General features: G+C 39.5%; 1 protein-coding gene across 1 annotated transcript in view; it reads right to left on the bottom strand.

Moving 5' to 3' along the window:
- Positions 1–242: 242 nt before the first annotated feature.
- LOC120996157 (fidgetin-like) overlaps positions 243–24,807 on the bottom strand; it is an 89,507-nt gene continuing 64,942 nt past the window's right edge. Inside the window, exons 3-4 of the mRNA XM_040425909.1 lie at positions 11,644–11,745; positions 243–10,010 (exon numbers count right to left, since the gene is read on the bottom strand). Coding sequence (XP_040281843.1) covers positions 7,831–10,010; positions 11,644–11,647 — 2,184 coding nt within the window. The 5' untranslated portion in view covers positions 11,648–11,745 and the 3' untranslated portion in view covers positions 243–7,830. The remainder of the gene's footprint in view (positions 10,011–11,643; positions 11,746–24,807) is intronic.

The following is a 24,807-nucleotide window of genomic DNA, read 5'->3' as shown; positions in this document are numbered from 1 at the left end:
TAGGACCGATGGCAATTATTGTGTTATGTCTAGTGTGTGATCTGATGGGCCAGTGCATGCCACATAGATTCTCTGGTTTTCTTTGAATACTTGTGTCATGCTTTGCCCCCTCTGGCCCTATAAACCTTTGCCTGGAGTATTCCTTTAAGCACAAAAACAGCAAGTATTTCTGAAGTGTTCGAAATTTGTATATAATAAAAAATAAAAAAAAGTAAAAAAAAAACAACAGCCATGGAGAAAGTTCACATAATCTCTTTAATACTGCGTAATACTTTTTCCTTTTAAAATACAGTATTTTGAGGTAGACCATCACAGCTCAAGAGTATCCCAACATTAAAAGGACATGAAATAAATACTTCATGTACAATACATTGCAAAATGAGGTAGAAATGGTTACAGAAGATGGGACACGGTCAGATGAAAACCTTTGCATTTGACACAGTACCACTTTTTGGAAAATGCATTTCTTTAGTAGCTGGAGAGGCCTGCTATGATGATAGATTGTTGTGATAAAACGGTCTGAGGAGGACAGCTAGGGCTATAACATTCAGTGCACAGTGAATTATTTCTGTTTTCTTGGAAAATGGATATTTTTTTTTTTTTTTGCAGTGCGTAGTTACAGATGTTCTCAAAGACGCTGACCAGCATCTACAGTTATATCCAACAGCATTGAGAATAAGGCATGATTTAACTTATTAAAGTAAGGGAAAGTTTTTGTCAAATTTATCTTTGTTTCTTAAGAATGCTAACAACATGCATTACATCATATATGTACTCCAAGTATATGTACAAAACCTGTAGATGTAGCCTTCATTTGGATGTAGTCTTAAAGTGGACCTGTCACTTCTCCTAACATGTCTGTTTTAATATATCTACTAGAAGTATATGATTGAATTGTCAACAGTCTGCAATAAAGGTCCATCTGGGTGTTACCGGGTGGGGGGTCCCTGCATGGTCAGATGCTGGCAGCACTGACTTGATAGTGTCAGACTGTACAGGGACACACGACATCTGGTAACACCCATCCTTATTTTTATTGCAGATTGCTGGAGATTCATTCATAAACTGCTACTAGGAATAATAAAGGAATGGCACAGCTGGTCCAAAAAGAGAAGAAGCAGAGATTTTCACAGCTTAGAATAAATGAAGATGAATCTAGCCAGTTGCATTAGTCTAGAACAGAAAAACAGGACTTGGACCTAGGGATCCCAAATTTGGGTTTGGGGTTCTTGATTTGTATTCCACTAAAACATACTGTACCTAGAATTGGACACTGATATTCATGATTACAGTTAAAATTCTTACTAGTCTAAAACAGGAGATGATTACGGTATTTATCACTGTACATATTTCTGGCAATATACTATTTCATGTTTATTTTATAAAGTTTCAGGTTTTGCTTAAAGGGGTCACAGAACCAGATATCTGAGCCATAGAATAGGCAGACCTATGACAGTGGCTTCTACATTGACCTTTTCTTGATACATACTTGCTACAGAGAGCCACAAGTTGAATATCACAGGTATAGACAACCATAAAACAATCTCTAGCTTGCTCACAGATCATGGCTATGAAATTCCTCCAGTTTTTGATTGCGTCCATTGATAATAGTGTGAATAGCACTCTGTACTATTCAACAACACATTAAACCTGGAGGGAGATACTCTTCACATGCCCTCCAAAGCCTTCTCAGTATTGTCTAAATAATCAGAATAAAGAACATATTGGCATCCAGCCTCCATCACCCACTCATCATGACTTTGATGTTTTGTCCTGCATCGATCTATTGTCTGTCTTCCCATCTCCTTCACAATGGACAAAGACTACAAACATACCCCAGGAATCTTTACTTTGGTGCACTATGTTTTGTCAAATCAATGTACCAGTTTATGTAAAATTAAAGAATCAAATCACTATCAGACTAAAGTCTTTATGCTATATGAAACCAGAATTCTTTGCTTAAAGGTTCTTACCATGACCCTTAGGAATTCCAGGGTTAGATCACTATCAAGTAATGACGGCAATGTACTGCAATGCTTTTCACATGACGTCTATGGGCAGAACAGACACTTCTGTCATGCCATCAGTCTGGATATCGTAATTCTGATAACAATGATAAACCATTATAAAGATGTCATCTATATTCTCAGTCGTTCGTTCCTTAACCATATCAGTCTTTTTGGATACATTGTATTTCTTCAACATTAGCTCTATCATGGCTTAAAGTTTTTAAAGGTCCTAAAGTGACAATTAACATGCACTAAGATTTTGGATGGCCATGTTTTGTGGCACTAACAAGCGTGACAGATGCCAAGTGATGAAAGATATCTATAAAAAATTTGATCTGCTGTGTTGGATATTTAGGGGTGATTGTCAAGTCATTCATACTGAATGAAAGATCTGCTTCCCATCAATGAAAGCCCAGACTAGACTACAGATCACAGCACGGATCAATTGTATTGTCCAAATTGTCATTTTAAATTAAAACTTTGACAACAACCTTCACAGACCAACCGTGTTTGATAGGTTGGTCAGAAAACAGGCATCTGAAATCCTTAATGTATGGCCAACTTAAGGGTACGGCCATACATTCAGGTTTCTTGATGCAGATTTGAAAGCCAAAATCAGCAGTGAATAAAAAAAAAGAAGACAAAATATTAAGGAAAGGTACGACTTCTCTTTTCTGAATTCACTCCTGGTTTTGGCATCTCGAAATCTGAACATGTGGCTGTACCCTAACAGTCCTAGTATTTCATTGTCAATTAGTAAGTGGTAAGAAGAACAAAGTATAGATTGAGTGGAGTGTGCATGTCTAATGTCTAAAACTGTCTCAACATGTAAGGACTGAAATTCTCAAAAGAAGAACGGCATTCATGTAATAAATGTGGGTCAAATTCCAAAAAAAGTAAGATGCAAACCAATGTGAGAATAAACAAGGTGATATTGTCAGAAGGAAGAGGGGGGTCTCTAGAACAGATTTAGTAGCTTTAGCCTGAAACAGTTGGAAATAATTACACACACAAAGAGAGTATTGTTTGTAAGTGGTATGCTTCACACACTAGCCCCATGAGTAACACAGAAAGCTTGTATTTCAGTGCAAGATAAGTCTTTTTATGGCGGTGAAGAATTCTTTATTTTGATGCATTCATTTCCTGAGCCAAATCCAAGGCTCAGGCCACGCTATTTACAGAATTAAGTGGAATTTACTGACTATGTATCACTCATTCATTAGATTTCATTTGAGTGGGAGGATGGGGAAATATACAGTATGTTGTCCAAGGTTTACATGATTATATTTGAGGCTCATGGTAAAATATGTGAATGGCTGGGGGGCCACTACAAAGCCTAAAAGAACATCTTCACATCCCAAGCATTATTCCCAGAACTTTGACTGGGATGTTACATGGATAGGCTTTCTTTGAGAGCAAGTAATACAAGTGTAGCAATTTCCTAATGCTAGAGATAATGGTAGACTTACTTTATGTGAATTTAATGTAGATATTTCTAACGTGTTATAATATTAGACTGCTCTAAAATCAATAGTGACCATTTTCTAATTCATTCCTAATAGCTTAACACTAGTAAATGCTCCATTGAGTTGTAAAAATAATGGGTAGAAGACCCTATTAATTGGAGATAGAAATATTTGATTAGCATTTTCGAGAAAAAATAACTCAGAAAGGAATTAAAACACTTCGGGTTTGTGTATCAATCAGGTTACAAATGGAAGGGGCAAAAGTATGATAAAAAATATTACCCTCAGTGTCTGGAGCGATGTATAGTTCCTTGTTGTCCTACCACTACCAACATCTCATCATCACTGGTAAATAACAAATTACCTGTCATATGGGATTCCTACATTTTTTACCCTCATTGCATCAAAAATGAACATTTAGTCAAAGCTAAGCACTAAGGATGTTAGCTCAAGTTGCTCTTGCCCTTCCTTCAGATTTCTTTATTAATGCCCTCTCTGTGGTATCAGAACCTCATGGCATTCCTGTCCAGGAGTTTGTGAAGGGCTTTCGTAAACCACTATAAATCGGTTGTGTGTATTTTACCTTACTATTGAGTTACAGGCTCTAAAAGGTACCGTTAAGTCATAAAGTCCTTAATGATTAACCACAACAGTTCTCCCATGGATGTGAGAAGAAGCAATGCTTTTATCAGGGATCAATTTGACATTATTAGCAATTAGGGATTCTGCATGAACATTTCTTCACTTGAGGTAGTTAGGAGAAATTGACTTTGGCACAAAACCAAGAGATGGGTTTCATGTGGATTAGGCCCCGGATATGTTGTGGCACCCTAATAGGACAACGTGAGTGTCTGACAGCGTGAAATTACCATTGTGGATGAAGGGTGCAATTCATTAATATAAAGCAATCCTATGTCTGATTGGTAAAGGATTTTTACCGTGCTGTAATTATACTGTGTGAATGTACAAGGAGGCAGAAGCTGACAATGAAGGGTTTGTAATGGATTTCTAGATGGTTTGGTTTAACTGTGGTTAACCACTAAATTAAAATTATGAGGCTTTTTACTAATACTTCACAGCAAAATCAGTGTAAAAGGAGTATAGTATTTACATAGCGGTTAATTAAAGCCCAGTGAATGTTCTAATATTTGATCTCCTATTCCTTATGAACACTTTGAGAGGCAATTTATCACAAACCAGAGTTTTATGCCAGTCTATACTATCCCCTGCGCTGCTGGAACATGTGCCTAATTTATGACAAAGAGCATGCCTCGTCATAAATTAGGCACATCCTCCGGCATCCCATGCGCCTACACTGAAACCTATGGCAGCTCCAGAAAGTGGCGCACAAGAAAATTAATTTGCTGGTCCCGCACCAGCATGTCCCATTTTGGCTTAAATTAGGCGCAGTGGCATTTAAAAAGTCGCAAACATGATGTTTGCAACTTTTTTATGCCATTAAACTGTCATGGGGGAATTTGAATGCGAACCTGTAGTCTGTGGTGGTTGTTTTATGGGATGATACTAATATTTTATTCTTTGTGACATCTATGAAACATAGAGGTCCATGCGGCACGCATTCCAATGGATGGAGCTGTGCTTAGTAAGCTTTGAGGAGGCCACAGTCCCACAACTGATGGGTCCCAGGTGTCAAATCTCCATCGATCTAATATTAATAACCTATCCTGATGATGAGTCATAGCTATTACAATCTTAGAAAACCCCTTTAAATGAATACACTAGGATTTAGTAGGAAACGTTCAGTGCGTGCATTTGCTAAACTTTAAATTGCCGTTACATTGTCTTGAATTCTGGCAAGGTTTTTATAAGAATTGGCATTGGCATTTTTTAAATAAGATACTACAAGCTATGGATAATATCTAGTCATGATAATTGAGAATATCACAAGACTACTGTTAGAAGACGAGGCTTACCTATATTTGGTGTGCTGCCAATATACTACACATTACAATGGAGCCTCTTGAAGGCTTACTAACATAAAACGTTTGATCCTCAAGAGCTGTGCACAGTCTCTGAATATATGCCCTGACATTTTTTAATGAACAGCATAGCACATTGCAACATTTTAATCACATTAGTCTGAATATAATACATACATTACATCGCAACCCATTCAAAAGTTGAACTGTACAAAATGAAATTCTTAGTATCTTTGGTTTAAATCAAAATAAAAACAAGGTATAGTTTTAATAATTTTTGACTCCAGGCTGAGTTACAGAGAAGGCGGGAGGCAACTGATTAAATATGTACTATAAAACTAATAGAACTTTCTATGACAATATTTCAAAATATTAATCACTAACAAACTTTGGTTTAAAGAGAACATATTTTCACATGAAAATGAGGCATACATAAAGAGACAAACAAGACCATCAGGGATCAGTAAACAATCTGATAGAAGAACGAACACTGTATATAGTAACTATGGGTGGACAGTAATGTGATTTGGCATTCAGTGTAGTGAATAATCCCTATCCCTAAACACTTTGGTATTTTACATTCATCTTTACTTAAACACTATGAGTTCTTTGGTCATTTAACAAAATGATGATTTCAAACATTTTCCATCTAGTAAACTAAAGAACGATAACATGTTAAAATAAATTAGAAGATATAACTTGTATTTTGTGCATAATCTGAACATGCTATGTTTCTGTTCATGCTGGTCACTTGGGGTTCAGAGGTTGAGTTTGCACCTTGGCCCTGGAGCCTAAGGAGGTCCACAAGGTCCCTCTGCCCCACATGAAGAGACTGGTACTATAATAGTTTGGGGGCCCTGAGACAGGTTATGCTTTGGGGCCTATGAGCTTTGAGTTACACCTCTACTTATCAACTTCACGTAAGTGTGGTCAAATATCAGTAGTGTTGTTTGTATGACACACTTGTGAATCTACAAATCTGACTTGGAGGTACGCATACATGACCTGCCTAAACACTTGCCCTTTATATAAACCATTGAGGTACAAAATTGAATAATATGTGGATAAACCATGTTATTCTTTTCTTTTTTTTTTTCTTGAATGCCAATTGATACATGATCCATAATGATGAGGCCATTTTGAAAGCCTAGTCATGCACCAGGCCAAAGTGTTCATCCATGTAAACATTGGTTAGGTTCACAAAATGGCTTCTTCTATTGTGTGTAATGAACTAGTATACTCAATTGTAGGATTTTTTTTTTGAAGGGCTTCATTCTTGCATATGGATGGAATAACCACTGATCAGTTGTGGGCAATACTATGCATTTCTTTTGTAGCTACCACATAAAACTAGATCACAGTTGTAAACATTGTCAACATAGAAAGACATATGAGAAGTTCTGACATAAACCATTTAAAACACAGGAAATAATATCCAAAAAGTGGTACTGACAATGTGTTCCAATCTACCGTGCTACTGACACATTTTGAAACCACATAACTCCATAAACACTACAGTAAAAATGAAATAATAATAATAATTAAGAAAAAAATTATAACCGGATTATAACCTTTGTAGGACATTTTGTTCCTGATAACTGGAGTGAAAGAACTGGCAATACATTCAATCCTGGTAATAACTTCAAGTACTTTTATGGTCTCTAATTCAAATGATCTTGAAAATGAGTCCTATACACATTCTTTTTGGAAGTAAACTTTTCCTGAGTATTTCGAAATAAACATGAAGAACATAAAAACAAGTAAAAAAAAATACAAATGGTTCCTATACTTAGCTAGCAGTGTACTTTTCTTTTCATCCCTTCTTAGTTGTTGGTTCTTGAGCCTTGTACAACACAATCGATTGCTGTTCCTGGTCACCAAATCTACGACAAGTGTGAACTGGGCTCCCCAAAGTGCCATGAAGGGGCTAACATTTTCTGATGATAAAACCATTAACATATGAACAGACTGGCCATGATGAACCAGTGGAAACTAGTCCTTGAGATCATATTATACTTGCAGAACATCTGAATTCCTAATTACCAAACTACAGTGGCACCGTCATCATTTGGCAATAAATTGAAGATATCCTGAGTACAGTGAAGAGCTACTTTTCTTTCTTATAGGTTTCCAAACGTGAAAACAATAACAAAAATTTTAGATTTTTTTCCTCAAAAACATTCAATGGTGTGAAAATTGCTGTACAAATATGTCAATGTGTATACACACGCGCATTTAAAAAAAAGATGCCCATCGCTTGACATGAAATTGTCACATTTACGTTTACAGGGAAGAAACACTTCTTTAAGGTATCCACTCATGTTAAGGATTCAACACACGCACCCTAAGGAAAAACAAAAACAAAAAAACAATGCCAGTGTTATGTCAAGGTATTAAACAGATTTCATTCCACAGTTAATGTCTTGAGCCGTACATTTTATTCCATTCCGCATATAAGTCTAATTGCTTTTGGGAAGTACCAGCTCGCAGTTTACAGAACGCCCCCTCAAAGTCTTTGTAGGATGTGGGTTGATGTTGACCAGAAATACCATGGAGGTGATTGGCTCCAGCGTGCTGGCAGAGTTGAATGAGCTCATTGCCAGAGTAGCCTTCTGTGTGCTGAACAAGAAGGGCCATTTCCCTTTCACTAAGGCAGTAGTTTTGTTGAGCCAAAGTGTGGTGGAGGATTTGCCTCCTTGCTAGAGTATCAGGGGGAGCTATGTAAAACCGCTTGGCAAACCTACGGTGAGCAGCTTCATCAATATCATCCGGTCTCTGAGAAGTTCCAATAAAGATAATGCTATCATCAGTTGAGGTAGCTATGCTATCCAAGAAGGAAAGTAATTGGGACTTCAGATTACTGAGGTGAGCATTTTCCTCACTGATATGGGCAGAAAGTAGCAGATCAATTTCGCTAATAAAAACCACAGTAGGCTGATGACAGCTTGCCATGTAAAACACAGTCTGCAAAACCTTTTCACTCTTGTTCTTCCATTTAGAGACAAGTAGAGCGCTGTTGAGTTTCAGAAATGTAGACCCCAGCTGGGTTGCAATGCACCTGCTCAAAAGGGTTTTGCCTGAACCTGAAGGGCCAAACAGTAAAATACTTTTTGGAGGTCTGTTGGCTCCAGTGTATGCACCAGGTCTTAAAATAGGCCACACTAATTCTTCTTCAATTGCAGCCTTTACAGATACATGGCCAGCTATATCAGTCCACTGAACTGGGGGCCCACAGTCCACAATTTCATCATTGACAAGTTCTAAAATAAGAGGATCCACATTTTTTAACTTATCCTCTGATGGGTTACAAAATCCTGGTGGCTTAATCCCTGAAATCTGCATTCTCTGTGTAAAGACATGTCCTTGTTCATTCCCCCTCCGTTCATTAATTATTGGTGGTGTAAACTTACCAAATGTCTCACCAGGTCTTAAAGGGACCTCTTCATTATATGTAGGTGAAATCATTGCCTTCATCGACTGACTGCTGTACTTTCCTATTTGTTCTTCTTCTGCTGGGTGCTTTCCAGGTTTAAAGGGCATCTGAGGGGTCTCACCATTGCGACTGAAGCCATTGCCTCTGCATTCATTTGGTACATTGTCAGACATCTGAAATGATGTATCTGATGTAGTCTTTGGTTGCTCATAGCTGTATTTTCTGTATTTACCCTCACTTTCCTCTGTGGCCATATCAAAAGCTTTCCGCTTTAAGGAACTGCTTGACTCTGTGCTCAGAGGAGTGACTGAGATTGATGCTAAATTGGAACTTTGGTAACTGTATCCAGGGACCACAGTAGGTCTTGATGATGCTGTATGAGGTGGAAGTGGTGTCGGAGCAGCAATACCTGAAGGCAGATAACCAGAAGGATGTGCTGGATGCATCCCTCCATATCCAGGTTGAGTCGGGTAGCTGCTTGAACTATAATTATATATTGTGCCAGAAGAACTATATCCATGAACTAAAGCTGGTGAAGCATGTGTTGGTTGAAGTCCTGAGCTATGGAGAGATGACGGGTGGCTTGCTGGAAGTGCTGCAGTGGGCTGACTACAATATCCAGATGGGAGATATGTGCCACTATAGGTTGAGGTATAATCCTGAGGTGCAACAAGACCACTTGCAGGATTAGGTGCTCCGCATGTGCTACCAGGATAAAGTGGTTCAGGCAAGTTGCCCGATGCAATTGTTGGGCTGCCCAACCCAATATGTCCATTGCCTGATTTGGAGCCAGCCAAACTGTCATGTATAGAGTTTACAGTATAGGAACTCTCAGACCCATGTGACATTTGCCAAGGTTCAAGATCACCTTTCTGCCCATTAACAGGTCCAAATGCCCCATCTGTATAGCTACTTAGTGGTGCTCTCTCATATGAATCTAAGACCCCAGAGTACTTTTCTGCATATCTCTTCAGGAGGTTAGAAGCGGTCAGTGCAGATATGTCATCATTTGCCCATGCGTAATTAAGCCTTTGTCGACTATTTTGATACACATCAGATTTGTGTGCTGGAGATGAAGTAGTTGAGGAGACATCAAGGTGCTGCTCTGGCCACTGGTTGAGGGGCTGGGCATGCTCTGGTGTCCAGTGCATCTTCAAGAGAGCTGAAATAAAAAATAAATGAATGTAAAATTTGGGTAGCATATGCTAGAATTAGTGTTGATTGCGAATATTCTAATTGCAAATTTTTATCGTGAATATCGGCACATTGCGAGAATCCACGAAGATGTAGAACATAATGCTATATATTTGTAATTGCAAATACTCTAGATTTTATTCCAACAGTAACCTACATTCTTACTTGTGGGCCAATGAGAAGACCGTAATATCTTTGTCAGAGCTTAGCAACATCCCTAGCAACCAATAGGAAAGTTGCCTACCCCTTACTATATAATAAACTCCCCAGCAGCCATTTTCTGATGTTTTTTTGCAGTTCTGAGAGAGAGAGAGCAGTGTCAATGCTGTGCTCTGTGCTTTCATCTGGATCCTTTTCCTTATCCATTACACATTAGATAGTTAGCTCATATATATATATATATATATATATATATAATACAGATAGTTAGTGGGAGATAGTCAGTGTAGGTTAGATAGTGATATAGTGTAGCTGGTTCCAGTGCAGGGTGTGAGGCAGTGTGATAGGAATTACTGTCATGTGATAGGGATTAGTGTCTCTGTTAGATACAGTGCTGTGATTTCACAACAGTACTTAGTGCACCAATCAGTAATATCTACTCAGACCTGATAAAATGTGAAGTTGCATGTATTGCTCAAAAAATATGCATTAGTGCCAATTTGCGCAATTGCAAAAATAATGACTGGAGATCACGAATTCTAGAAATCGCTAATTTATTGCGAATATTATGCGAAATACTCACAAAATATTGCGAGAACGAATATTGCCTATGCTTCTCATCTCTAGCTAGAAAGAAGCACAGTGTTGGTCTCAGTTGAAAGATGGACTTTGATAGAAGAAACACAGTCAAAACAGCATTGCCCACCTTCCCATCGATAGCCGACATTGTATGCAAAGTGGCCACTTAGTGTGCCAGTATCTAGAGTTTTCTTTGAACACAGAGAACATTCACATTAAGAACTATTACTTGAAGTTAAGAATTAAAGTTTGCCGACAAGTGGTAAATCGTGCCACAAAACCTAACACCATAGCCCCTTGGCTTAGGAAGACGACCCAGAACTTGATTGCACAGGCTCAGAATCATAGCCAGTGATTTATTTTCAGGGTTCTTTGTATCAGATTTAGGATGGGCAAATTTCTTGATATTCAATTTGGATTTGATTCGGCCCAATTGGTTGGGTGATTCCATTTAAGTCCAAATAAATTTGACCCAAATCGAAAGTGCTCCAATTACCCTGTAAAATTGTGGATGACATTCTGCGGTCTCCTAGGACTCTATGCTACCCATTTCAAATTCTTTAACTTTCTTTAAGACAGCATTAGTTATCCTAAAGTGACAGCGACATATACACCGATAAAAATGCATGGCTGCAGGATATACAGTATTTTTGACACCTAAAATATTGACAACAGTAAAAATACAAATTTAGTTTTTAAAACATTATCATTTATATTATAAAGGTTATTCAAGCAGGGAAAGTTTTGATGGCGAAAGCTTTTTTGAAGTTTTGTGCTTAGTAATCTCAGGCATCAGATTCACAGCAAAACTCTACAAAATGCATAATTAACATGTCTTAATGGCATTGAAAATGTACACTTACCCATTAAATCAATATTTATTTATCTGATTGAAGTGCATTTCCTGAGAAAAACGATCTGCTTCTAAATCACATATACTTTGGCGTCAGCTGCAAACCACAGATCTGAAAAAAGAGAAGAGACGTATAGATGGATTTTATGACGTTCACCAGCACTTTTTGCATACATTGCATTATATAGACATTTCTCATTTGCAAACAAGTTACAAGCATTCAGCTTCTCATATAATAGAAAACACTTTAATAATATCTGCTGTGGTGATGTGTACAGTATAAGTCCTGGGAGGTGTGTATATCCCACCCAGATACCTCAGCTGGGTGAGATAACTGAAATCCAGAAAGCTGCAGTGGTTTCAGCAAAGTGCAGTTTGCTGACACAGTTTTGTCTAGATGTTGTTCTGGGCTGGATTTTATGTGGACTGGGGGATAGGTTTGGTAGTGGGATCTGCCAGTCCACACCCTTCCACTACATGTATTGTCTTTTGCCAGATGTGATCGCAGGTGAGGCCTGCTGCTGTAATCAAGGAGGAATAAAACAACCCTCTGTGTATGACTTGGAGGGAGAAAGGCTGAGGAAGCCTGAGAGAGAAGGGGGCCTGAGATGCTCTGTGTGGTCTCAGCCAGGAGGGCTGAGGGGCAACGAGGCTTTGTAAAGCCTGAAGTTTGGGGGGCCAAGCGACGCCTATGGAAAGAGGGTCACACGGTCAGAGTCGGGAGGACTTCTGGACCATCTTCCCCCAAAGGTGCTGGTGTGGTCACAGCCTGGACGCTGCTGGACTGTATATAGCTGAGGAAGCCGGATCTAATCCCGTGTGTGAACGGCGCTCTATAGGTAGAGACAACACGTGTATTAGGTAGAGCCCAGATGGGCAGGTGTTTATTTTCGATGTTTATGTTTGTGCTGGTGCTGAAGTGCCAAAATAAAGCACCTTTTGGACCTGAAGCCCATTGTCAGAGGAGAAGTCTGTGATTGCGACCCCCTGAGAGAGAGCTATTCCTTACACTGCATAGAGAAAGTGGCCAGAAAACTGCTAATTCATCGATTTCTTGCTGCAAAATATTGAAAGAAAAAAAGGTTTTTTTAGTGTTTCCTGGTTCATATTATTCTTTTTTAGTGTTAACAATAATGGACAAAGCGAATGATGTAATACACAGAAAAGAATTACATCAAAGAGATTCACCACCTAAGGCCTCATGCACACGACCGTTGTTGTGTTCCGTGTCTGTTGTTCCGTTTTCCGTGATTTTCTGCGGACCCATTGACTTTCAATGGGTCCGTTGAAGACTCTGATAATGCACCGTTTGTCATCCGCGTCCGTGATCCGTGTTTCTAGTCCATCAAAAAAATATGACCTGTCCTATTTTTTTCACGGACAACGGTTCGCGGACCCATTCAAGTCAATGGGTCCGTGAAAAAACACAGAGGCACACAAGATTGTCATCCGCGTCCGCGCGTCGGTTTTGTTTCCTATCATTTGCAAAGCAAACTTGACTTTGATTTCCTTCCCTTTCCTTCATGTCTGGTGATCCTCCAAAAATCAAGGAAGACACACGGAAGACAAACGGAAACAAAAACGGAAACGGATCATGGAACAACGGAACCCTGTTTTGCGGACCGTGAAAAAATACTGTCGTGTGCATGAGGCCTTAGGCCAGGTCAGTGATTTGGCTTCAGTGGTCCGTGTCCGATTTTGCTTCAGTTGTGTTTCCTTGTGTCTTCCTTTTTTTTATGTCTGACAGGGAAAAAAAAAGGAAGGTTAATGAAAAGTGTAATTTTATTGCACCAAGGTCTTGTAGAAAAAAACGGACACGGATGATCAGTTGTGCATCCGTTTTTTTTGACGGACCCATTGACTTGAATGGGTCCATCCTCCGTTTTCCACTGACAAGAATAGGACAGGTTATATTTTTTGGACGGACTGGAATCACGGATCACGGACGCGGAGAAAAAACGGAGGACTATACGTTTTTTTCACAGCTCCATAGAAATGAATGGGACCTCCGCTAAACTGTGAAAAATGACGGAACGGACGCGGATGCACACAACGGTCGTGTGCATGAGGCCTTAGTATAATGGTACAAAAATATGGTTACTACAGCAAATAAGATGTAAATTTTGAATAGCTTTTATTTTGATTTATTTGGATGAAATTCAGTAATAGTGTTGCAAGATTCTTAAAGGGAACCTGTCATCAACTTTATGCTGCCCATACTAACAGCAGTATAAAGTAGAGACAGGTGAGTTGATTTCACCGCCCTGTCATTTAAAATTTAAAAGTAAGTGGTTGCCGAGAACCAACATCACAATCATTGCAGACTGGGCCTGGAAAAGAGTCACGGCCACCTGAGAAGAGTCATGGTTATTCATGAATTCCTGCTCTCCCTGCTGATGACTGACAGTCTTCTACCTAGTTTTCTCTCTTTCTCTCTAGGAGAGAACTGCCAATCATCAGCAGATGGGTGAGAGAGCAGGAGATTATGTATAACCAGGACTCTTCTCAAGTAGATTTGACTCTTTTCAAGGCCTGGGCTCCAATGATTATGATGCTGGTTCTCGGCAACCACTTACTTGTAGCTGATGAGTGACACACCGCTGACATCATCATTTCTGTCAGTATTTTATGCTGCCCTCAGTGAGGTCAGCATCAAGTTGATGACAGGTTCCCTTTAAATTTACATGCCGGTGTAAATAATGCTAACTATGTCCAATTGATCAGTATGGAGCAACTAACTATCTCACATTTTTTTTCCTAACACCACTTCAGGACCAATACACATGTAAAATTTAGTGGCAAAAGTGTAACACATATAGGCACCTCTTTTAAAAACTGCTGAGGTAGATGTAAAAAGTGTTTAACCCCTTGCCAACAACCCATTGACTATATACGTCCAGGAGGTCAGCATATATCTCTGCACACATTTTAAAACATCTGCGCAGAGACAGCAGCTGCATGCTGATCGTACAGCTGCAGGAGAGGGAAGCCTGCTGTTAAGCCTTTTTTATGATCCCTGTCTTCCCCATCGCTCTAAACACGGCGATGAGGAATTGTTCTGGCTCCGTCCACAGCAGACTTGACATCCCGTCTACAGCCAGGCCGGAAACCTAGTATAGAAAGTGATGTCAATGGAAAAAGAAGAGGAGCGTCACATGACCAGGTTCCCGAGTGGTCAATCCATGCAACTTCGGGATGGTAAGTATATTACCAACCTAATTCTATAGGCTCAAGTAAAAACAGTTCCGGATCCGCGCTCAGTCTCTGGAACACCCTGAAAGTCTCATATGAGGTAGGTATTTCAAAACTTCTTCCTCACTGCAGATGGAATTAGCGCCTTAATTCACACCAATCAACTGCTTCTGGAACATTAAGCCAACGGGAATACTGCTCCTCCCTGCTCCGGTCCTATTACACAATTGTATCGACAATAGTAAAGATCCGTAAGCAAGAAGTGCGCAAAACATTTATTTACTCACAGGATAGTAGTTTAAAATCGCATAGAAATTCCACTTCCCATCAATGTACTTGTGGTTTCCTCCACATGACACAAAATATACTTGAAATCAGCCTGACCCGGGTTTCGCTCCGCTTCGTCAGGGACTGTTTTGTCTATTTTGCACACTTCTTGCTTACGGATCTTTACTATTGTCAATACAATTGTGTATTAGGACCGAAGCAAGGAGGAGCAGTATTCCCGTTGGCTTAATGTTCCAGAAGGAATTGCTTGGTGTGAATTAAGGCGCTGATTCGATCTGCAGTGAGGGAGAAGTTTGTAATTACCTACCTCATATGAGATTCTCAGGTTGTTCCAGAGATTCAGTGCGGATCTGGTACTGTTTTTATTTGATTTTATATTGGGAATGTGGACCTATTCCCTGTTGTGGATCCAGCTGCCAAATCTGTTTTAACAGGTTGCACAGAGACTTGAATTTTTATTTCTTTATCTACTGTAATTCTATTGGTTAATTATTTGTTGTTAAGGACGGTCTGCAGGACCCCCTGAGTCCCAGAAAACCCCTTTAGAACCAGTAATCTGAAGCAAAAAAATGTCACATGCTGTTAATAACTTTGGCACATTTTACCGTGCAGTTTTTTGTAAACATTTTTTAAAACTGTTGCAAAAATGTCTAACAAGTAATACATTTGGGACACATTTTTTTGTTAAGTTTTTTCTATTTTCTGAAATTTTTATTAAAATATATATATATATATATATATATATATATACACACACACACACATTGAACAAAGCAACTAATGAAAGCAATATGGAAGAATGTTAATCACACATCAATGTCTCCAGGATAAGTAAGTTTAATTGCACAATTTTTCTGCTGATCAGTTTTCCTCCCTACAACTAATGAACAGAGACAAGATTGAGAGACTTGCTGAGGGCAAAACAAATTCCAAAATTTCAGTGCTGGCAAGACCCTCCCCCCTTCACTTTGTTGATTATATTACAGGCATACAGATCTGTCCCTATGCACAAAGTATTTCTTGCCCTCTGGCTAGGAATACTGGCTTTCCCAACATCTGCATGAGCAAGTCCCTCTGGGCCTATTGTTGTCCTTCTGTGTGTTTTCTCCATTCGCCTTTTTTCATAAAGACCATGGGGGATAGCCAACCTAAAGGGGGTTGGGAAGCGCCCGTGTACTATTCACTGCCTGTGCAGCTTTTAAGCTACTTTGTGGCTGTAGCACAATTAGATTACCTAATGCTTTAATTGACTTATACAGCATCGCAACTTTCATTTTGGATATCAAAACTACACAAGAGGATTTAACCAGCAGCTCTGCAAAGCTTTATCCAGCCCGGCCAACGTTTACTAGCCATTATTGAAAGTGCCACAGATAGGTAAACGGTCATTAGTGATGGCAAAGAGTTTATTCCAATAGATCTTTTTTCATGAAAATGAGGCCAGGTTTTCCTATTGAATGCTCCTCTCCAAATATGGGCTGATTTAAGAGAGAGTTAAGTCTTTTTAGAAAGTGTCCTCAATGGTTTTAAAAACAGGACTGGAAGCACGAGAGGGGCTCATTCAGGAACAGAATAGATTCAGGTCCCTGTCCCCAAATATAGTGGGATTAATTATCAAAAACTACTTTGCTGCATGTCTTATGTTAAATATAAGAGGCATGAATGTTTCTTTAGCCAAGTTTATATCCTTGAACATATACACTGCTCAAAAAAATAAATGGAACACAAAAATAACACATCCTAGATCTGAATTAATTAAATATTCTTCTGAAATACTTTGTTCTTTACATAGTTGAATGTGCTGACAACAAAATCACACAAAAATAAAAAAATGGAAATCAAATTTTTCAACCCATGGAGGTCTGAATTTGGAGTCACACTCAAAATTAAAGTGGAAAAACACACTACAGGCTGATCCAACTTTGATGTAATGTCCTTAAAACAAGTCAAAATGAGGCTCAATAGTGTGTGTGGCCTCCACGTGCCTGTAGGACCTCCCTACAACGCCTGTGCATGCTCCTGATGAGGTGGCGGACGGTCTCCTGAGGGATCTCCTCCCAGACCTGGACTAAAGCATCTGCCAACTCCTGGACAGTCTGTGGTGCAACGTGACGTTGGTGGATAGAGCGAGACATGATGTCCCAGATGTGCTCAATTGGATTCAGGTCTGGGGAACGGGCCGGCCATTCCATAGCATCAATGCCTTCGTCTTGCAGGAACTGCTGACACACTCCAGCCACATGAGGTCTAGCATTGTCTTGCATTAGGAGGAACCCAGGGCCAACCGCACCAGCATATGGTCTCACAAGGGGTCTGAGGATCTCATCTCGGTACCTAATGGCAGTCAGGCTACCTCTGGCGAGCACATGGAGGGCTGTGCGGCCCTCCAAAGAAATGCCACCCCACACCATTACTGACCCAATGCCAAACCAGTCATGCTGGAGGATGTTGCAGGCAGCAGAACGTTCTCCACGGCGTCTCCAGACTCTGTCACGTCTGTCACATGTGCTCAGTGTGAACCTGCTTTCATCTGTGAAGAGCACAGGGCGCCAGTGGCGAATTTGCCAATCTTGGTGTTCTCTGGCAAATGGCAAACGTCCTGCACGGTGTTGGGCTGTAAGCACAACCCGCACCTGTGGACGTCGGGCCCTCATATCACCCTCATGGAGTCTGTTTCTGACCGTTTGAGCAGACACATGCACATTTGTAGCCTGCTGGAGGTCATTTTGCAGGGCTCTGGCAGTGCTCCTCCTGTTCCTCCTTGCACAAAGGCGGAGGTAGCGGTCCTGCTGCTGGGTTTTTGCCCTCCTACGGCCTCCTCCACGTCTCCTGATGTACTGGCCTGTCTCCTGGTAGCGCCTCCATGCTCTGGACACTACGCTGACAGACACAGCAAACCTTCTTGCCACAGCTCGCATTGATGTGCCATCCTGGATAAGCTGCACTACCTGAGCCACTTGTGTGGGTTGTAGACTCCATCTCATGCTACCACTAGAGTGAAAGCACCGCCAGCATTCAAAAGTGACCAAAACATCAGCCATGAAGCATAGGAACTGAGAAGTGGTCTGTGGTCTCCACCTGCAGAACCACTCCTTTATTGGGGGTGTCTTGCTAATTGCCTATAATTTCCACCTGTTGTCTATCCCATTTGCACAACAGCATGTGAAATTGATTGTCACTCAATGTTGCTTCCTAAGTGGACAGTTTGATTTCACAGAAGTGTGATTGACTTGGAGTTACATTGTGTTGTTTAAGTGTTTCCTTTATTTTTTTGAGCAGTGTATTATATATAGTTATGTCTTAATTTTTTCTGCTTTTCCTTTAAGTTTATGTATAGAAACCTATTATGTCTTAGCTAGTGAGATGCTTGGTTCCTTTAATGTGTCACCAAAAAATATTCTACATTTTTCAAACCAGCACCTGGATCTGAATACTTTTGTAATTGCAAGTAATTAAAAATTTATTATAGCCACTAAGCTATTCACTAAAATGTATCTGTATAGCGCCACCTGCTGTTTGTTTTTTTCCCCTTATTTCTTTTCCACCTCACTTAGGTGGTCGCATGGGCTCAGTTTAAATCTTCAACTGCCACCAGCCATATCTTCTGTGACAGTTACGAGGAAAGAGCTGCAGCAGAAATGACACACCCCTTGAGAAAGAACACGCCCCCTGAGCTGCCAGCTTGATATACATCTAGCAGAGCAGTGAATGGGGAGATCTCTGGACAGGACTGGTTTTAGCTTTGTTAGAGATTGTCATGTATTATATGATGGCACATCCCCTTTAATTGTGTCCTTAAAACAATGCTAGACACCAATTTAGTATATAGATGTTACTGATTATGGCCTGCCATAACACACTGCCAACAAGTCTAGGTGTTACCTTTGGGGTATTTAAGCCCTGCTCCTGGAAACGCCCAGAATCCACCCCAGGAACACCCACTTATGGCCATGGCTTACACAGGCCAGCCATTTGCAGCCCTACAGTCCAAATTTGCTGTGTCTGTCTATGAAAATTAGGGACAATCCCTGCATATTTGAGAAAGTTGGCAACTATTAGTATAGACTTCAATAACGAACACATTTCTATGGCTGGGCTGGGTCCACATAGTGTGGCGCAATTAGTCCACTGTTACTCCCCACCGCACACAGACACACGCACATGTTATACCCTATTCATATGTTTTCTCCTGTACACTGCTACGTGTCTGCGGTGCGGATTCCACATCACAGATCTGCCAAGTCTGAATACGATGTATGGATGAATTCATGCTCCCTCCACCTTTGGATTGAATTCCTACCCTTCCCTTTTTGTAAATAAAAGTGTCTTTTATGAATTCATGCCCTATTCCCAGCTTTATTAAATCCATGTGACGTGATTTGAGAAAAATACCTCAGTGATGCTCTGTTTCACTGCCTGCTCCATCTGCTCCAGAGAGTGCTCACATCAGGCAAATCAATGTAAATATGCGCTATCCATATTAAGTGTGGAGAAACTGGAGCATTTCACTGTAGATTTTACCTTCAGTTGTGCGGCCACCAACGGTGCATATGCTATCTTCCACCACAGAATTTCATGTGGAAAATCCACAGAGTTATACACTCACAGAAAACTGGATGGCACTTAAAAAAAATTCATCCATGCGCTACTGAAAATCTCCTCAATAGAATTTAGACATAACTTGACATGTGGGGTGGCTTTTAAATCCGTGAAAGGTCAATTGATGTTGCGGGTTTTCAGTGTAGATTTTACCTTTTGCTTTGCACAAGGATTAACTCTGCGGAAAGCCTGTAGAATTAACGTTATGAATTCCACAACAAAGTCTGCACCATTTGATGTGGATTTTGGTGCTGTAGTATTCTGGCAGATATGATTTTCCATATCCTAAATGTACAGGGTGAAATTGACAGTGAATCCACAGCCCAATCTATGGCAATTTAAAAGTGTTGAGCGAATCCAAGTCAAACAAATTGACTTTGATCCGAATTTCAGGAAAAGTTCAATTTGTCACAAAGCCGTCTTTCCTTGCGCTTCATGGTAATTAATCTATTTTACCTGAAATGGTGGTTAAAAAAATAAATAAATACTCATCTCATAAATCTTTCTCGTGGACAGGCCATCGTGATCACCCTGATTGAAGAAACCACCAAATCTCGCATGTAGTGACGTGTGACGCCAAATCTCGCATGTGGTGACGTGTGACGCCACCACATCAGCGCGCTGGACGTACGTGATAACATCATCACTACCGGTGAATTACATCACCGCGCAAGATTTTGCTCAGTTTTTTCAATCAAGATGTCCGCGATGGCCTCTTCGCTGGCAAATGGATAGGGTGAGTATGTTAACCCCTGAAAGGCCTAAATTTTAATGTCAGATGTCAAGATCAGAGATGAATGCATTATCTGAGTGGTTTAATGACGAGGGCGGCGCCCACTACATACAATTGAATGCAATTCGTGACAAAGTAATTTGTAACTAATCGAATTCCTTTGTGAATTTCGGCAGAGCAGCCGAATCAAATTTTTTATAACTCAAGTGCAAAGAGTGGTACATAATATATTTTGGGTGTAGTGAGTGGGGTGACTAGGCTGGCCCAGAGATTGTTCTTGGACCCACAGAACTCAAGTTACACCACCAAATGTAAGTGAAATCTGTCTCACAATACAAATAAATATTTTATTACCATGGAGTATACCGATCCTATATGGCAGAGGCACACAACCTTTTGAGGTCTACAGGCCACGCTGTCACACTAAACATCTCCCACAGGGCCCCTTTAAAAACTCAAAGGGGTCCCACCATCTGACACTTTTATTATCAAAAGCACAATTTCCACTTCCAGGGCTCCCACCTATCAAGGGAATGGGAGTCGCCTTCTTCCCGGTTGGCACATGACCTATGTTATTAGTCGTTTGGTGATGGGTGCAAAAAAACTTTTTCTTCCAGGATCCAGTAACTTTAAAGAGGTTAAACAGAATTACTATAATCCAGGCCCAAAAATCTTGATAATAGGGATGTCAATATATCATGTTTCATACAAATGAAAATATAACTGAAAATGCTTTACTCCTATATGCTCATAGTCTAAAAGGACAAACGTCCTTCACAATCAACGTACACGGCATCTACCCCTCGGCTTCTTTCTTGTGTTGTCAATACTCATTTTCAGTAATTTTATCAGACCCCATTCTAGGGATCTAGACATCCAGTAATTAAATGTTATGGTGCCTTTGAGTAATGTTCCTTGTTTCTTCTAATTGACATGACAATACTACGTGAGAATTTCTATACATCTCAACATGTTGCTCCTGATAACATCCACTCTTCATCAAAGTTGCCTACCTTTAATCTTTTGGTTGGGCTTTAATTTTTATACTACAAGACATTTTTTTTCTAAAGACATCGGGCATCATAAGAGTTCAAGATGAAAGGAGCTTTCAACAAGAGCAGAAAGCAGATTTCAAGGCTTCATAGCCCAAGAGTCTCCATTGATTGTACTCCAGAAAATTGGTACAATCTTTCCTTGTAGACGTGAATGAGGAAAAGTAAAGTAAATTAAGTGAACAAAAGGCTTTAGTTACAACAGACAAATATGTGTCTTAGACTTCTCCTCTTAACAGAAATTGAGATCATGTGAGGAGCAACTTCTGATTTTACCTCTTGCATACTATTGTACCTTTTAAGAGGATTTCTCATCTTCCCCCTCTCAAAAGCACTCTCTCAGCATCTCAACGTGTAACAATCCAACATACATGTATATTGTCCTACCACCTAGCCGTGTTTATTGCAGTACATATGCTGCAAGAAATCTATGTACCATGAAATAATAAATTATATTTTTGCTGGGTTTTCCATTTAAGTATGTACAGGTGAAACTCGAAAAATTAGAATATTGTGCAAAGTTCATTTATTTCAGTAATGCAACTTAAAAGGTCAAAATAACATATGAGATAGACTCATTACATGCAAAGCGAGATATTTCAAGCCTTTATTTGTTATAATTTGGATGATTATGGCTTATAGTTTATGAAACCCCAAAGTCACAATTTTGAGGTACCCTTTGCTCAGGGGGTATGGATTAATTAGCTGTCTAGAGTGTGACACTTTGAGCCTAGAATATTGAACCTTTTCACAAAATTATAATTTTAAGCTGCATTAATGCAATTCCTTTCAATTTGCATTACTGAAATAAATTGACTTTTGCACGATATTCAAATTTTTCGAGTTTCAACTGTATGTACCATGTATTTGGATAGTTCTAAGCATATAATGGCACATGATGATGAGTTCCCCTTGGGGCTCCCTGTATAGTGATACGTGGACCAAGGAGTCTATTTCCGTAGGCACTATAAATGTTGCTATATTTTCACTTAGAAGGAAATTCTAGTGGAGCAGTCTCTACAATACATCATGTTAGGCCAGTTTCACACTATTATCCATATTTGTAAGATAAAACCAGGAGTAGAACCTACACAAAAAAAGTATAATGGAAAGATTTTTGCATCTTTTGCTCTTTGGACCGACTCCATATTGATGACTAAATTGATTCTAAACTAATTGGATTGAACCCACATTTAAAAAATAAATTTGAGTTGCATCTGAATCCAAATTTTGGTGATTGGATTCAGGAATATTTTGGGAGTATTAAGAGAGAGGTGGAAAGAGAGAAAAAAGGTGAGAAACAAGAATAAAAAGTATGAGTCCAAGGAGACCTCAGAGTATCATACACAACTTTTCAGGTCAATTTGATTTGGGTAGAGTTGAATCAGATCTGAACTGAATTGGTTAATGGATTTGGCCGACTCAAACCCGGATTGAATTTTGCCTGATTCGCTTATCTCTACTAAACAGTATTGATGCAAAATTACCGACATGAAAACTGCCTAATGGGGTATACCCTAATTATTTTTCTTTCAGAATCTTTATAAGTGGGAAAAATGAAAGGCACATGGTTATACAGTATAGATCTATATAATGTTATGTCGTACTACATGTATCTGTAATATGGTCACACCCATGACACCTCTTTCTGTTATCAGTTCTGCTCAGTGGTCAGATTGCCTTCTAGTTGCAGCTTCACTAGAACAGCAGCAAGTGCACTTTCTAACCATGTACTGTCCATTAATATCCTCTTGTCTCCCACTCAAGGAGATGTAAGGATCAAGGGACTTTTAAGACATATTCCAGATTTTTTCTCTATAACAAATAATTGAATGTACTGAGTCATTTGCAGCAGAATGTAATACAGGTATAGCTTGATGTGGGAGAGCAGACATCTTCCACCTACTTTATTTTTTCATTGCCCTCAATGCTGATGGGAGTCATGCTGCTAATATGACCACCTTCTATATTAAAATGTGTCATTTCGGTTTATTTTTAATATAGTTTTGGGACAGGGATGTCAAACATTGTTGTAATACACTTTATTAGGTAAGGATATTTTTTGTACTAGAAAAAAGGGTATAAGGAGTCTTCTTATCAAAGCTCTGTTGTTAAGTAGAGTCTGCCTTTAGCATTCTACTGAGCGCTTTACAGACACTGTCCCCAATGGGGCTTACAATGTAAGTTCCCTATCAGTATGTCTTTGGAGTGTGGGAGGAACTCTGAGTACCTGGAGGAAATCCATGCAAACATGGAGAGAACATACAAACTCCATGCACCCCAGTGCTAACCACTAAGCCACCGTGCTGCCCACCTGTCTGACTTGTTACACACAGACGTCTTCAGCGCTCAGTAGAACACTGAAGACAGACTCTCCTTAGCAAGGCTCAGTTAGAAATTTACTAAGAAGACTCTTTACACCCTGTTTTCTAGTACAAAGAAACATCTTTCCTAATAAAGTATATTACAAAAATGTTTAACTTCCCTGTCCATACACTATATTAAAATAAACGGAAAGAACAGTTACACTTTAAAGGCAAACTGGTTATAAGAGCAATAAAAACACCATGCACCAAGAGCAATAATTATATGAATTACACCATGCATTCTCAAATGAACCCTCAACTGGGTAGTTACCTAACATCTACTAGGTAAACAGTATTATACAAAAAGTGAAAAATATACTAATGTACTCATATGGATTTAACACATTTATATTCAGTAATGTCCTTGTAAATGATTATCAGGCCGATATAATGTATGTAGTATAACAATCATCAGCCTAATTTAATAACAATAATAAAAGTAGAGCTGTCAAATAACATTGTTTCAATGTACAAAGTGGTAAAGCAGATGAAATTCAAGTATGAATCTAGAGAGAAAGTGAGAGAAACAGCATGGATAATCTAGATGTGGTGTGGAATGGTAATCTAGTCAACCATAAAAATGCCTATAGAGGTATGATTAAGTGATGATGAAAGTGGAGAAAGCAATAGAAGTTGGAATATATAATATTCTCTCATTACAATGACCATGTAACCTTCATACAGACTTAGCAAATGACTAGCCATGAATCTAGATCTGTGCAAACTGACAATACAAAAGTGAAGCATACAGCTTTCTCATTAAAAGAAGCCTTCAGCATAATTTGTGATTTTGTTATATTATCTATATACCAGTTCTATGTCCAGGGCAGTAAGGTAAATACTTTGCACTTGTACAGAAAGAGAAAAACCTGTCTACTTTCTTCCAGGAACAGCACCACACCCGTCCAGAGGTTGTATCTGTTACTGCAGCTCAACTCCAATGA

Source organism: Bufo bufo, chromosome 3 (genome assembly GCF_905171765.1).
Source record: "Bufo bufo chromosome 3, aBufBuf1.1, whole genome shotgun sequence".
Lineage (NCBI taxonomy): Eukaryota > Metazoa > Chordata > Amphibia > Anura > Bufonidae > Bufo > Bufo bufo.
The sequence above is the reverse complement of the archived record's forward strand: the minus strand, read 5'-3'. Positions and strand labels throughout refer to the sequence as shown.